This window comes from Macrotis lagotis, chromosome 7, assembly GCF_037893015.1.
Source record: "Macrotis lagotis isolate mMagLag1 chromosome 7, bilby.v1.9.chrom.fasta, whole genome shotgun sequence".
Classification (NCBI taxonomy): domain Eukaryota; kingdom Metazoa; phylum Chordata; class Mammalia; order Peramelemorphia; family Peramelidae; genus Macrotis; species Macrotis lagotis.
In genome coordinates this window covers 220,746,328-220,761,622 of record NC_133664.1, presented here as the reverse complement: position 1 = coordinate 220,761,622, position 15,295 = coordinate 220,746,328, and the positions used below count along the sequence as shown (strand labels likewise).

Sequence of the window (15,295 nt, the reverse complement as noted above, 5' to 3'; positions counted from 1 at the left end):
TACAACTGGACCTGCTATCAGGAAAACTGGGATTCAAGTCCAGTGCCTTCCTATTTATTAGTTACAAAACCAGTGGGAAAACAGTTTCCTCATTTTTAAATGGATAATACTTATTGTTAATTAATATGTATTATAATTAGTTATTACTTCACAGGGTTATTATAAGTCTCAAATAAGATGATATATGCAAAACACTTTGGAAAATGTAAAATGCTATTTAAATTTCAGTTATTATATCTAAGTTCTTATCTTGATTCTGTTATTTTTTCCTCCAAGAAAAATAATCTTTTGATTGTAAAGGAACGGAATAAAATGACTTATAGAGAATTAAAACCCAGAATTGCAAAAGAGCACTTAACTGTTCATTATAATTTAGAGTCAGAGACCAGAAGAATGATATCTCAGACACCTAAAAGAACTAGCAGATGAGTGAGTCACAGTACTGTAGATGGCAAATGTTCTCCCAGTTTTCAAAAAACAGAAAGTAAATCTGAAGTCTATATAAACCAGTGATTTTGATTTCATTTACTGGCAAAATTCAAAAATGTTATTAAGGAGATGATAGTGACATCAAGGCAAGAAAAATAAACAGCCTCATTAAAATGGGTCACACAAGACTAACTTCATTTTCTTTTTTTATATCATCTAGATTTTAACAAAACATTTTAAGACAAAACATTATGGACAAGAAGGAGAGGTTTAAACAAAAGTACAAATTATTTGGATTCAAAAATGTTAAAGAGTTGGGTCTAAGAGGAGTGAGTCATTAGTGTCTGGATTTGATGCAGAAGGAAGTCTCTATTGAAGTGCCCTGTGGATCTGTGTGGTCCTTTGTTTAATATGTTTTCAGATACTTAGATAGATGTATAGATGATATATATATATATATATATATATATATATGTATATATATGTGTGTAATATATATATATATATATATATATATATATCAGATTTACAGAAACATAAAACTAGAAGGGATAGACAAGATTAGAGACAGAGAAATCCATGCTTTTTACCCATATCTGATTTAGCATACAAAATATTTTGACAATATACATTGGTCCATAAAATCTAATAGAGATATATGTAAAGTCTTATTCTTGGGTACAAAAAGTCAATTGCATAAGCATAAACTACATCTGAAAATAATTTGAGAGTTTCAATTAATTTTAAATCCAACATAAGTCAGTAGTTTGTCACAGCAGTCAAAAGTGCTAATTCAATCTTAAACTACGTGAGGAGAGGAATAGTATGAATATGAGAAATGACAGCCCAACTCTATTTGACTCTGGTCTAGTAAAACTACATCTGTAGGATTATTTTCTATTACTGTTAATGTCAGTACCATCATGTGAGTCACGCAGGTTCCAAACTTTGACCTCATCCTCAATTCCTCATTCTCATTTACCCCAAATATCCAACCTGCTGTCAAATTTTACCATTTCTTCCTTGACAACATCTCTTATTTATGTCCCCTTTGCATAGCCACTCCTTATTTCAGACCTCAGGTTTCTTGCCTGCATTATTACAATTTGAAACTACCAATTGGCATCTCTGCCAATCTTTCCCCACTCCAATTCATCCTAGATACAACTACCAAGGTGATTTTCTTAAAGAATAGTTGATCATGTCATTTCCCTCCTCAGTAAATTCCAGTGGTTCCATATTTCTTCAGGAATCAAATATAAACTCCTCTTTTGATATTTAAACCTCCACATAAGCTCACTGTCTCTTATTTCTGGTGTTCTCAGAAACAATATACCTCCATACACATTTCAATACAGTCATTCTGATCTACTTGCTATATTCTTCACATACAAAAGTCCCTCCCTTGTCTCTGGGTCTTGGCATTAAAATTCTCCCCCTGCTCTCCTCTTCATTTCAGAGGCCCTTACTTCATTTAAGACTCAGTTTGCTGTAGGTAGGTGAATAAAACACTAGCACCAGGAGAGAGGAGTCAAACATTTACTAGTTGTATGACCCTGGGCAAATCATTTCACCATCACTGCCTCAAAAAAAAAAAGTCTCAGCTTAAATGCTTCTTTAAGTAAGGAAACAATTCTCAGTTGCCAGTGCCTTCCCCCCCACTTTACATGTATCTTGTATGTATCTGTTCATAAAAAATATCACCTCTTCCATGTATGAGTACCATGAAAAGGATAGTATAAATACCTTGTGGGCAGGGACTAGTTTTCTTTTTCTTTGTTATCTCCAGCATTTAACACAGTGACTGGAACTTTAGAAAGTGTTAAACAAATGCTAGTTGATTGATTGATTGATTGATTGAAGAAACAGGAAATGTTTAGTCTAAAGAAAACATGCCTCAGGAGGAGATAGATTGTGACATGAGAGCTATCTTCAAGTTTTTTGAAAAACTGTCATGGGAAAGACAGATTGCAATGATTCTGTATCCCCAGATGGCAGTACTGGGAATAGTGGTTTGGAAGTTGGAGAAAATCATATTGAGACTCGATAAAAGGAAAAACTTCCTAATAATAAGAGCATTCCAAAGACTGTAGTTTACATTCACCAGAGATTTTGAAATGAAGGCTACATGATCTCTTCTTGTGGGTGTTGTAGAAAGGACTCCTTATCAAATTTAGGTGGAACTGGAAGAGAGATTCTTATCCTTTTTTGCATCATGAAGCCCCTAGAAACAGTCTAAGTGTAGCATAGTGTAAAGGGCACTGAACACTGAATTAAAATATGGTCTTGATAAGTGACCCTGAGTAAAGTCACTTCACTTAAACCTATATTTACCTCCGTTTCCTCATCTGTAAAATGGGGGTAATAATAACAGATGAGAATTGAGATAATATTCACAAAGCACTTTGCAAAACTTAATTTATAATTTCTAGCTAGCTATGTATGGCTATCTATGGATACCCTGGAATATTGTTTTTAGTAAAAATAAAAGTAAAGCATATTTTCAAGGAAATTATTCTGAAATATCTTATAAAATATTTTAGAAATAAGTTCACAGTCCCTATGGACTGTGAATCTGTTTCAACTCTAAGATTCTGTGACTTATAATCCTTTTATCCTAATACTCAATCCAAAAATCACTTCCATTCAAATCTTACTTATGTTTTGAAGTCCAGTACAAGTAACAAGTCTACCTTATTAGACCAGCCTTGGATGATCATCTTTCTTCTTCTGAATTTCTCCTGTATTTCTAGTTCAGACTTATTTTTGTATCTCCATGGTACTGAAAACTATGCATTAGCATATCACGATAAATACTTGTTAATTGATTAAAATCTCCCTTGATCCTCTAGGGCAAACTCTACACCTGTACAGACAGTTCCAAACAGACTGAGGCAGAATGCAAGTGAGTACAATCTAGTATGGAATCAAGCCAAAGGTCAGTCTGCCCTAGAAGACACGCTTGATGACCTGGGATGGGAGACTGGGGAAAGAGCATCCTATTCTTTCTCCAGGAACAATTTGACTTAACAATAGATCTCTTCCTTTTCCCATTTGGAAATCTGTCCCTAGGGACATCATATGGAACCCCACTGATTACTGTATGTCCCACCTACAGAGGTTCTGCTGTTTGATCTTGCATTTTAAGAATTTGCACATTCTACTGGGTAGAGGTATAGATGCCTAATATACTATTGTTACAAACCCATTCATATGCACTTTCAAGTTCAGCCACTTGCTGAGTTTGGGGTCTAATTACATCATTCCCAAATCATTTTCCTTTTTAGTGACTATTGGGTTCTCATAACTCTGATATTCATATATCACAGTAATTAGAAATATGTCATTAGTGTTCCTAGATGCTGATATCATTGTATGTGAAGTCTCAGAACCATGTATAGTCTCATGACACTACCTTCCAACTAGCCCTAATATCTACTTGTTCTAAACTTCCAAAATCCAGGTATACCATAGGAACAAACCCAAACCCCCAGGGATTTGTGCTTGAAGAATCACCTTTGATACTAACATACACTCTTAGTTCCCATACAATCATGCCTCTTTTTATTCACTCTCCTTCCTATTATAGCCTCACACCACTAGTGATTCACTCCCTTCCACTTATATCATATTCCCATTTACTTCATTTACTTTAACAAGTGCTCTAGGCTCCAATATAAAGAACCAGGAGTCAGGTTTTAAGCCACACTAACAAGTGACAATCACACAGTTCAAGTGAATAAAATGATTCATATATATATATATATATATATATATATATATATATATATATATATATAAAATCACTAATTATAGGCAAGTCACTTTTGCTTCCCATACACTACTTTCTATTTTGTAAACTCAGAAGTCTCCAGAGTCTAAGGGCTTTGTTCATTGCCCAGGTCTCATTGACAAAGATGGTGGGGAAGTATGATGTATCCCCCAAGTCACTTTTCTCAAATATAATTATTGTAGGTTTTTCTCTTTTTGTCTTTGTATCCCCATTTCCTACCACTTTGTAAATGCTTAATTACTTTGTTGATTGAGTAGATGACTAAATTAACTCACCCTTCCTTTCTCAGGGGCAACTACATCACATACAAAGATGGTGAAGTAGATCATCCCATCATTCAACCTCGAAGTTGGGAGAATAGCAAATTTGACTTTGACAATGTTCTAACTGCCATGATGGCCCTCTTCACGGTCTCCACCTTTGAGGGTTGGCCAGAGTAAGTATGAAAACTAATATACCCACAACTTTGTTTCCCAGAGATGAAATTGGACCTTAGTCCCTTGACCATTTTTCTGTACCATGCATACTCGTATTCTTTGTAGACCATGTACTCTATGGTAGGGACCCTATCCTCCCACTTCCCTAAGTAATGCCTAAGCTATACAAATTGCCTATGGTATAGCATAATAGAAACTATACCAGACTTGGAGTCAGGACACCTGAGTTCTGGTCTTAGCTCTGCCATGAACTAACTTGTATTTGGGCAAATCATTTGACCTCTCTAAACTTCATTCATTAAATCATTGAACTGGAAAAGATAACTTCACAAGTTCCTTCTAACCTCAACACTTTTATGAGTTTCTGTGACAAGTCAATGATTAGTTGATGATCCAGGAAGGTGATCACTATCTTAGATATATAACCTTAGCTTTTATCAAACCCTTACACCAATCTGAGACATAATTATAAGATGTTCATAGATCTGAGATCATGAATATTCATGCCCTCTGGATTTTCTGTTGTCTTGGTATTCAAAGATTCCAAGATCAATGGGTTAAGGTGATAAGGGCTGAAATCTCACTTCACTAAAATAAGCTACCCCTGAGCCTTCCCATCTTCTACATTAGATGTATCTACCCTAGCAATAGAAGAGAAGCAGGTTTCAAAACTATACTTTTGTATTTTTCTATTAAATGCTTAATACTGAATAAGACACATTTAGCCACCTGCCCTTCCTATTCCAATATTAACCCTGCAAAACTCTCCAGATTAACTCTTAACAAATAGGAAATGTAAAGTTTTGAAGGATATAGGGACATAGTCCCAAATCCTATGAAATTTAAGTATAATCAAGGTGATAACACAGATGCAAAGTAACAGGACACATAAAAAGATGAGCATAAGGCAGTAATTCCTTATTTGATAACTCATATTTATATAGTACTTTCATCTAATAATGCATATTTCTTACAACATCCCTATGAAATAGGTATTATTATTATTACTATTATTATTATTATTATTATCCTCATTTTATACATGAAAGAACTGAAGTTCAGAGAGAGATTAAATGATTTGCCTGAAGACACATAAGTAGTGTCAGAGGACCAAGAACCCAAGTGAATTGACTGCAAGTCAAATACTCATTCTTCTATACCATGCTGCTTTCCTGGGCTTAAAATATATTGACATTTTTAAAAATGCTATTCCAAGAAGCCTAAGTTTATGAAATGTACCTAGGATAAAGAGGAGTTTAAAGAATTTTTAAACAAAAGAAAAGTAATTAAATCTATTTTCTATAACAAAAAATATACATTAACAAGTATTTTTGCTAAATACATAATTTCCTAATAATTTTAGAATAGAATACTGTTTAGAAAGCACTACCATAAGGCATAATAACAATTCTTAACAATGGTATGAGCATTCTAGATCAAATTGTCATTTTTATGTAAATTCTTATTTTCATACAAGTTGATTTCTTTTTGACTCAGCCTCATTCCATTCAAGTTGTAGGCCTATGGACTCATACCAGTTTTCAGTAAGGCTCTTCAATGTTTACAAAACTTTGGAGTCAGTATCCATAATTCCTAGTCTGAGTTATCCCTAGCACCAAGGACAGAGAGATAATGTCTTCCTATTTCACTCTGTGTAATCCATCTTTTCTTCCAGGCTTCTATACCGATCCATCGACTCACATACCGAAGATAAGGGACCTATCTACAACTACCGAGTAGAGATATCCATTTTCTTCATCATCTATATCATAATAATCGCCTTCTTTATGATGAATATCTTTGTGGGTTTCGTCATTGTCACCTTCCAGGAGCAGGGAGAACAGGAGTACAAGAACTGTGAACTGGACAAGAACCAGGTAGCTTCCTAAGGGAAAAGAGAAGAAGAGAGCAAAAGAGGAAGTAAAGTATAGTTAACAGTCCTAGTCAGAGAGCAAAATAAAGATACAATAGTACAACACCATAGAAGGGGGAAAGCATTGGACTTGGAGTCAGGATCTGGGTTCCTATTTACTCCCTGTGTAACCTTGTACAGGTTATTTAACCTCTCTTAGCCTCAGGTTCTAGACGTGACAGAAGAAAGAAACTAAACAAGTAAGATATTATCCCCTATTTTCTATTATGAAAAGAGTTAAAGTTTTGGGGAGGGAGGTTCTCTTGACCTACAAGTCACCAAATTTGCCATTTAACTCTTAGCTCCATGTTGGAGTAGATATGGATGAAGAAAGAGAGGAAAATCAGATAAATAATTATTTTTTTAAAAAAAACCTTGTACAACAGGGAGTAAAGGGAAAACAAAATCTTTGTAGGAAGGAAATAGTAACTGTCAAAACAACAACCAATTAATATTTATTAAGGAACTAAATTGTAAAACACTATACCAAATACTAAGCAAGATGCAAAGTTTAGGTAAAATTTTATCCTTTCCCTCAAGGAATTTACAATCTAGAGAAGGAAATAGAGATAGATGTATAAATACATAAGCATATATACAGACAAAGATACATTTGCAGATATATAATATATTAAAAGATGACATCATAAGATTTATTTTATAATAAATGGAAGAAAATTGAACAAAAACAGAGGTTTTGGTAGAAATATAGCTTCAAATGAGGTAGACTTCATGACAAAGATTAACTGAACAATTGATAAAATTTAAAATAGTTAAGTGAATGTACTGATATTTTTAAAAATTACAAAATTTTGGTTAAGCTAAACATACTAAGTGAACTGAATATCCTCTTTTGAAAGTCAAGTTCTTTTACCCAGTGTACATAAAATAGACCCCTTGCCCAGAATAATTTTAATATTATGAAGTCATAGCATAGATGAATTTATTTTTAAATTTTCAAATTTAAGGCATCTAATTTGAAACATGTAACATGAGAAAATAAAGTGCACTTATCTCTAGGTATTTTGAAATGAGGTGATAAAAAAATCACTAGTGAAAAATGTTAATCATATGGAAAGAAATACTTCTAACCAGAATTCTGAAAAATATGGCCTGTGCAATCTCCATGATCTCTTTGAGCCATTCCATCCAAACTATTTTGTAAGAAATCTGAGCCTCTAATTGATGACCACAAAGTCCAGATCTCCCTTTAAATAACAAAATTATTTTCATCAGAAATAATTATCACAGCAAGTACATTTAGAAAGTTACAAAACAAGATATAATGTGATGTGAGCTCTGAACAGAAAGGTCTTTACGAGTTGGGAGAATCAAGGATGGTTTTCTGTAGCAAGTAACTTTTGAAAAAAATGGAGATAACAGTTTAGCCAGCTATGAGAGAAATGTTGCAATTGATAAAGTAAAAATACCAATGAATGGAGGTGGGGGAGAGAAGAGAGAAATTGAATCTCTTAGCAGAAAAGAGGCTTAAAGAAACTTTTACCTAAGACCTAGGAGAAAGAGTTTCAACTTGGGCATATGATATTTCAGTCTCAAGGACTGAGATAGAAACTCTTCCATTGAAGATGTCTGAGGGAATAAATGCAATGTTCTGACCAAGAGAAAAGGAGAGGAGTGGAAAAGATGGGGAAATAGAGAGATTAAATCAAGCAACTAATGTTGATAAATATTCACCTGGTCAAAGAAATATTAAGTAATATTAAGGGTTGGGTGGGAAAGTTGAAAAAAAACACAGTCTTGCCACAAGCTTAAAATTATGGAAGAGAAATGAATATTAAAATATTTTATTGCAGAATTTCCAAAAATCTAGCTAACTTCAGAAAAAAAGGAAAGATTTAAGAAAGGAAAATGAAAAGGATCTGAATACCCTTGGAAGAGACTATAGCAAAGAGAACAATTAACAAGGAACCTAGTACTTTTTCTTTTTGGTCTTTTCAAACAAAATGTTCATTTGTTTTTATTTCATAAACTAAAAATAAGAGAAAAAATTGTAAAGAAAAATTAAATTAAACCCTAAAGCTGCTAGAAAATGTTTTTAGGGTTTTTTTGCAAGGCAAATGGGGATTGTGTCTTGCCCAAGGCCACACAGCTAGATAATTATTAAGTGTCTGGGGCCAGATTTGAACTCAGGTACTCCTGACTCCAGGGCCAGTGCTCTATCCACTGCACCACCTAGCTGCCCCAAGATGCTAGAAAATTAAAGTACTGCATTTTGGAAAGAAGAAAGGAAGGAAGGAAGGAAGGAAGGAAGGAAGGAAGGAAGGAAGGAAGGAAGGGAACCAACTAAGAGCAAAAGGTTCCTCCTGTCACTTTCAAGAGCAAGTCCAGTCAGTGAATGGTTTCCCATATATCCTGGGGATTTGAATACATGCCCAACCACCAGTTCTATCATTTTACACCTCACTGATATTCCTCTCTTTTCCTTTCCTCTCCTATCTCCTGTCCCTTCCCAACAGCGACAGTGTGTAGAGTATGCACTCAAGGCTCGGCCCTTGAGAAGGTACATCCCCAAGAATCAACACCAGTACAAAGTGTGGTATGTGGTTAATTCCACATATTTTGAGTACTTGATGTTTGTCCTCATCCTTCTCAACACCATCTGCTTGGCTATGCAGGTAAGTCTATAGTGGGTGTCAGAGGATGGGGTGCACTGAAAACTTGAAGGAGCTATATCATCTTTTTCTGAAATTAGGGAAGAGATAGAAATGAGAAAAGCTACATGTGCCTTGCCAGTTAGTCCTTCAATTGGGAGCCAAAAGATTACAAAAGGCCCACAGTCCTAACTGCTTCTTTGAGAAGAACATGACCCTTCCCCAGACTATGTCCCATTGAAGGACCCCTAGTTTAAGAAAAGGAAGGGAAGATAGGCAAAAGGAAAACATAGGTTCATTGTTGTCCACAAGGAATGCAATATGATGCCATTTTGAAAGAAGTTGGATTCTGGAATAAGTGGACCTGGTTTCAAATTCTACCTCTACTATTGTGACCTTGTGAGCTTGGACAAGTCATTTAAATTCTGAAAACTTCCATTCCCTCATCTATAAAATGAGGAGTTTAGACTAAATGGCTTCTGTGGTCCTTTCTAGGTCTAGAGCTGTAGTGCTTTGTGTCTATGAACCAATAGTACTTCTCTTTAGTGAGAACATAGTAATAGATATTAGGAAAATAGTTGCCAAGGTCTCCACCATATTTTTCCTTCCCAATATTAGAATAAAAGCTATGACTGAAGGCCACTAAGGCATTCAGATATTTCAGTAGTATCAGAACCAGAAAGAAGATCTGAAATCTATTTGTCAGCTAGAATATACAATATATACAGGAACAACCCCTTGGGAATGTGAAAATGATGTGAAATATTTTTTAATATTGTTGTTGTTATTATTGGGGTAAGAGTTAAACGCTAAAAAGGCTAGTCTAAAGAATGGCTGAAACACAGACTCCACCCATAAAATCCCAGTCCCATTTTCATTGTACCTGGAATTCCTTCCTCCCAGCACTACGGTCAGAGCTGTCTTTTCAAAATTGCCATGAACATTCTCAACATGCTCTTCACTGGTCTCTTCACCATCGAGATGATCCTGAAGCTCATTGCATTCAAACCCAAGGTAGGCAAGCCTTTGAAAAAGATCATCTAATTTCAGATTATATGTCTAGAGGAAAGCAATACAGGGGGAGATGGGTGTGATGAGGCATAAGGAAGGCAGAAATATGCAGTGAAAGGACCACCCAAACAGGCACCCCTAACTTACCTAAACTTGAAACAGGTACATGGGTCCCTGGAATGGAATTTCAGCAATATTCCTGAACTGGGCTACAAAGATGACAAACTCCCCCTGTAAAGAGCTATTTCTTACAATTTAGTCCTTCTATACACATTCTACCATGCAAGTCAAGCCCCTCAACCCTAATTACTCCAGGCCTCCATGAGCCCATAGCATTCATCACCATAGACCACTCATAACATATATAGTAAATGCTTAATTGTCAGAAAGACTTGATTTACTTGGTTATGTTTTCATCCCACTCTTTATGTTGCTGCCCACCTTCAGACACACAAGGGCTTCTTAATACACTCTAAAATCAGGAAAGCAAATGCTTCTCAAATCTCTCCATTTTTCTCCTTGTGCACAGGTTTCTGGTAAACATCTTGGTTAGGAGAGAAAGTTATAATTATTGATTAAAATGGAGGATATACGAGTAAATGACTATGGATTTTAATTATCAATATTCCATTCTGCCCATACCATCACAGAGAATTGAGAGGTAGTTGTAATCACAAGTGTCTTCTAATTCCAATCCCCATGAACAGCTCTATCTAGCTATAATACTTAGGTTTTGATGCTCCAGGCCAAGCAACATAAAACTACTTCCAAGAAAAGGCATTAACTTAATAGACAGCAGTAGCCAGTGTCATGTAAAGGTACCTTGAGGAATAAATCATACCTAGGACAATAGTTCAAACTAACTTCAGTTCATGAAGATAGTAACCTACCTAGTGTTTCCTATCTGTGCCAACATTAGCTGAAATAAGCAAATGTCCCAAATGGATTTTCTGTTTCTATCAAGATTTTCAATTACTCCTTTACCCATTTATTTTGTATCCTACATCTGTAAATCCATGCTAATAAGTAGACTGGAAAATGCTTCTGGGGTGATAGGATGTTCATCATCATCCTCATTTTCATCATTACTCAAAGCAATCATCAAACATCTTTCTCTGCATTGCACCACACAGAATAAGTTACATTAACATGGTTTCTGCCTTTAAGGAGTTTGCAATGAAAAATAACCAAATGACATCCAGAGCATAGCTTAGATTTTCAGAGATCTTGCTCAATCATAGAGAAACAAGGTTTGGGAGGGGAAAACCTAACATATGATTTTACTTTTGGAGGAAAACCCAGTATGCGGACCAGTAACTACTTTGTAGCTTGCAGCCTTAGAGAATTACCTGAAAAGTTAAGTGACTTTCCAAGGATTAGAAAACTAATATGTATCAAAGAAGAGACTTGAACCAGTCCCCAAGAGCCAATTATCCAATATGCTAAGTTGCTTCTCCTATAGATATGATTTTTTTTCTGACTCCTCCAGAGCAGCTTTCCACCCTCACCCTCTCCCTTCAGCTCCAGAACCCTAGAGAAAGAGAGACTTTCCTGACTCAGAGATAACTGTACACTCTAAACCACTCTGGTCATTTTCCACCTTGCCTTAGGTTTTCCTCACTCATCAGGAGAACCAGTCAAAGTTTAAGGAGTTAAAGAATGCTGGAAGGCTCCAAAAAATAAAATCTCTGATTCATGCCCCTCTTGTACTTCCATGTGCTGCCAACATAGCATATAGGTAGCTCTGGGTCAGCTTCCTTGATATTTACATCTTTAATACTATATTCCTTTAATACTATAAAATACTGGGCAATTCAAAATACAAAATGCCATTAAACTGAGGCTGAATGTCCAACACAATAATTCCTTGATTTTTATAATCTTAACTGGTTGCATAGCCCTTTTTAATATTTACAAGATACCTTTTGATCCTCACAACAAATCTATGAGTAGGTACTATTATTATCCTCAGTTTACATATGGGAAAACTGAAGCTAACAATGATTTATCCAGGACAATCTAGGACAATAGTTCAAACTAGCTTCAGCTCATGAAGGTACCTACCTAATGTTTCCTGTCTGTGCCAACATAGCTAATAAGCATCAGAAGCAAGATCCAAATTCCAGTGTTCTATACACTTACTCCACCTAGCTGTCAATTGATGAGTAGGTAGCCAGTTTGGTGAGCCTCTAAAAGTCTGTCCCTGGGAGGAAATAATGCATAGATCAGGCAATTGGATAGGTTCCTAAAGTGTACAAATCCTAAAAGAAATAAAGACAAAGGGCAGCATATGCATCCTTCAAGTTGGCCTCAAGCCAACACCAAGGAAATTTCCAACAAATGCAGCTAAGGACCTACAAAGCCCCTTGGAGAACTGAACTAAAGATAAGTCAAATGAGAAAATACAATTATGCAAAAGAGACTTCCTAAAAAGAATGGTAAAATATGTAGTTTGTCTTAAACATTGCCTCCCCTCTCCATTGTACAAACTTTTAACAATATCCTTCCAAGAACCTAGTTCTTATGCTTTCTTATTCTTTCTTTTTACTGATACACAAAAGTAATAATGACAGTGTGACTATTAAAATAGATCATGGGAGAAGGTAATGCTTAGATTAAGAGAATAGCTTTAGTGAAATTTAGAGTACCCATGGAGAATAGATTTTTGAAGGGAGAGAGTTTGAGCTTCCCAATGCCCCATAAAACAAATATTCTCTTGAGGAATAGGCATAGAATAAAAGTTTAATAAATGTTATATCTAAGGGTTCCCCTGAGCATTGAAGATTCAAGTCCTTAGGTAGAAAGCCATCCATTTTCCAAGACTAATACTTGGATTGAATAGCATCCGAATGGCATATATCATTGGTGTTTAGATATTCTACTGAGCAAAGTCTGTGGGTTAGTAGGGAGAGACTATAGTGAAGGCTTTGCTAGCTTTTAATTCTCTCTGCCCTCAGGGACATGGCTTCTTTTTCTTTTAAACCAAGCTAACCAACATGACTGTCTCCTGGTAATGAAAAATGACTTGAGATTTTCCTATTTGCAGCTAAGGCCTTCTTACCCACTCTTGTTTTTAGGGAGAACTGCATCCTGAATATTATTCTCTTTTTCTCTCTGATATACTGTATCTACATTTAAGTATCTAGCTTGAACCTGAATGAAAGAAGGTTCAAGAAATCTCAGTACTTTAAATCCTCTTCCTTATCTTCTCATTGTTTCTAGTCTGACTGGCACTCAAGTAAGCAGAATTAGCTGAGATTTGAATGTTCAAGTAGATTTTAGCACACTTTTTCACATATATATTGAGAAAATGCTTAAAACAATGTCTTCTACAAATATAACAGTTTTAAAAGCAGCAGTCACAATCTATAGTCAACAGAAAGAGAAAGGGAGTCTAGCTGGGAAAAGCAGGAAAAGGCTCAGCACAGACATGGTTCATGTTTACATTGTCCTCAACTGCTTGGCTACTAACCTTCCATCTGCTCATCTAAGCATCTATTTTCTCCCCCTTGCCCACTTTCTTTTTTTGTACCTCTTTGCCTAGCTTAGTTTCTGCTTCTCTTACAAACAAGCCCCATTCCCAGGGTCAGGATCTAAAGTCCTCTGGGTAATTTGCCCTTAAATAAAGTCTGAAATCCCCTCAGAGATTCCTGGAAATGAAATATCACTAGCAAGCAGTTTGGTCCCCATCCTCTTCTGTTCCAAGTCCAAACCTTTTGGCAGGCCCTTGAAAAATCAGCCAAGGTATACTTGATGTCAGTCAATAAACAAAGTAAAATATCAACACTTAAACACTGAAAATTTCCCAGGAACTCAGAAAATCACCTTAGGGTACTGTTCACAGCAAATATTCAGCAGTATATGCAATAAGCCCATGGGTATGTTCTGTCATATCCAAACCTCATGACCCCATTTGAGGTTTTATTGGTAAAGATATTGGAGTGATTTTCTATTTCCTTATCCAGCTCATTTTACAAATGAGGAAACTGAGACAAACAGCATTAAGTTACTTTCCCAGGGTCACACAGCTAATATGTGTCTGAGGCCATATTTGAATTCAGGGAACTTGGGTCTTAGGTCTCCAAGCCTAGGCTTATAACCATTGCACCACCTAGCTGCCCTGAAATAGGCATAGCACACTGCAAAGCCCCACTGGAGAGGTTGCTTTAATTAATGATTACATGTCCAAATTATATTCAAGCACGTTGCATGCACCTATTGCCACAGTAAGAGCAACATATTATCAATAATCCTACAAAATAACAGATCATGCTTTAGCATTAAATGAATAAACAGTATCGCAATACATAGATAAATATAGCTACAGTATTTAAAAATGTATCTAAATACTTATCTAATACTCTTATATAATCTAATAAATAGCAAAATAATTAAAAGGTAAAACAACTCGACATGCAGTGATTAATAGTACATCTATGAGCATGTAAATACATGCAAGATACTTATTACATGGGTAAATATTAGTGTGATTGCTTCTTCAATTTACCAGCAGCATCATAAATTAATCTTGACACAGTTTTGATAGATCTTATTGTCTTGTGACCAGCTTATTTATTTAATCATGGATGAATTGGTAGTTTGGGCCTCCAGGTACTAGTAAACTTTTAATATATCCCTATTGGTTGATTATATTCCTAACTAGAACCATAGTCTGGACCCTGTGGGCAGACCAGGTTGACTGCCTGTGTCCTTAGACTCTTTGGAATATCTCTTTACCCTTTGAGTCTCTATGGCTAAAGTTCTAGGCAGAAAATATGTTGTCTCTGGTTTCAGTAAATATATGACCAGACTATTCAAATAGTTTAGACTACTCTTATTTATTGAGTTACTGTATACTTTTCTTCACTAGAAATATTTTCCTGAAGCAGCATCTGGTTAAAATAGTCTTTGTATAAAAAGTGGGCATCCGTGGATCATTTTAGTCTATACTTGTAGTATATACATAATCTTTTCAGGAATAGCCCACTTTAAAGGCAAGATTTCCAGCTTGTGACTGTGATAGCAACTTAAGTCCTCTCCTGACAATGGTTCCTGGCAACCATTATTCTCTTGTAATCTGATTTCTCTCAAGTTTTCCAGG

At 35.6% G+C, this 15,295-nt stretch overlaps 1 protein-coding gene across 10 annotated transcripts in view; it reads left to right on the top strand.

Annotated features, from left to right (window-relative positions):
* The window catches only part of CACNA1C (calcium voltage-gated channel subunit alpha1 C), a 970,192-nt gene that overhangs the window by 864,755 nt on the left and 90,142 nt on the right, over window positions 1-15,295 (top strand). For all 10 annotated transcript variants that reach the window (XM_074194976.1, XM_074194975.1, XM_074194966.1 and 7 more), the window contains 5 exons: window positions 3,282-3,334; window positions 4,512-4,658; window positions 6,335-6,536; window positions 9,049-9,207; window positions 10,087-10,197. In XM_074194976.1, coding sequence (XP_074051077.1) covers window positions 3,282-3,334; window positions 4,512-4,658; window positions 6,335-6,536; window positions 9,049-9,207; window positions 10,087-10,197 — 672 coding nt within the window. The remainder of the gene's footprint in view (window positions 1-3,281; window positions 3,335-4,511; window positions 4,659-6,334; window positions 6,537-9,048; window positions 9,208-10,086; window positions 10,198-15,295) is intronic.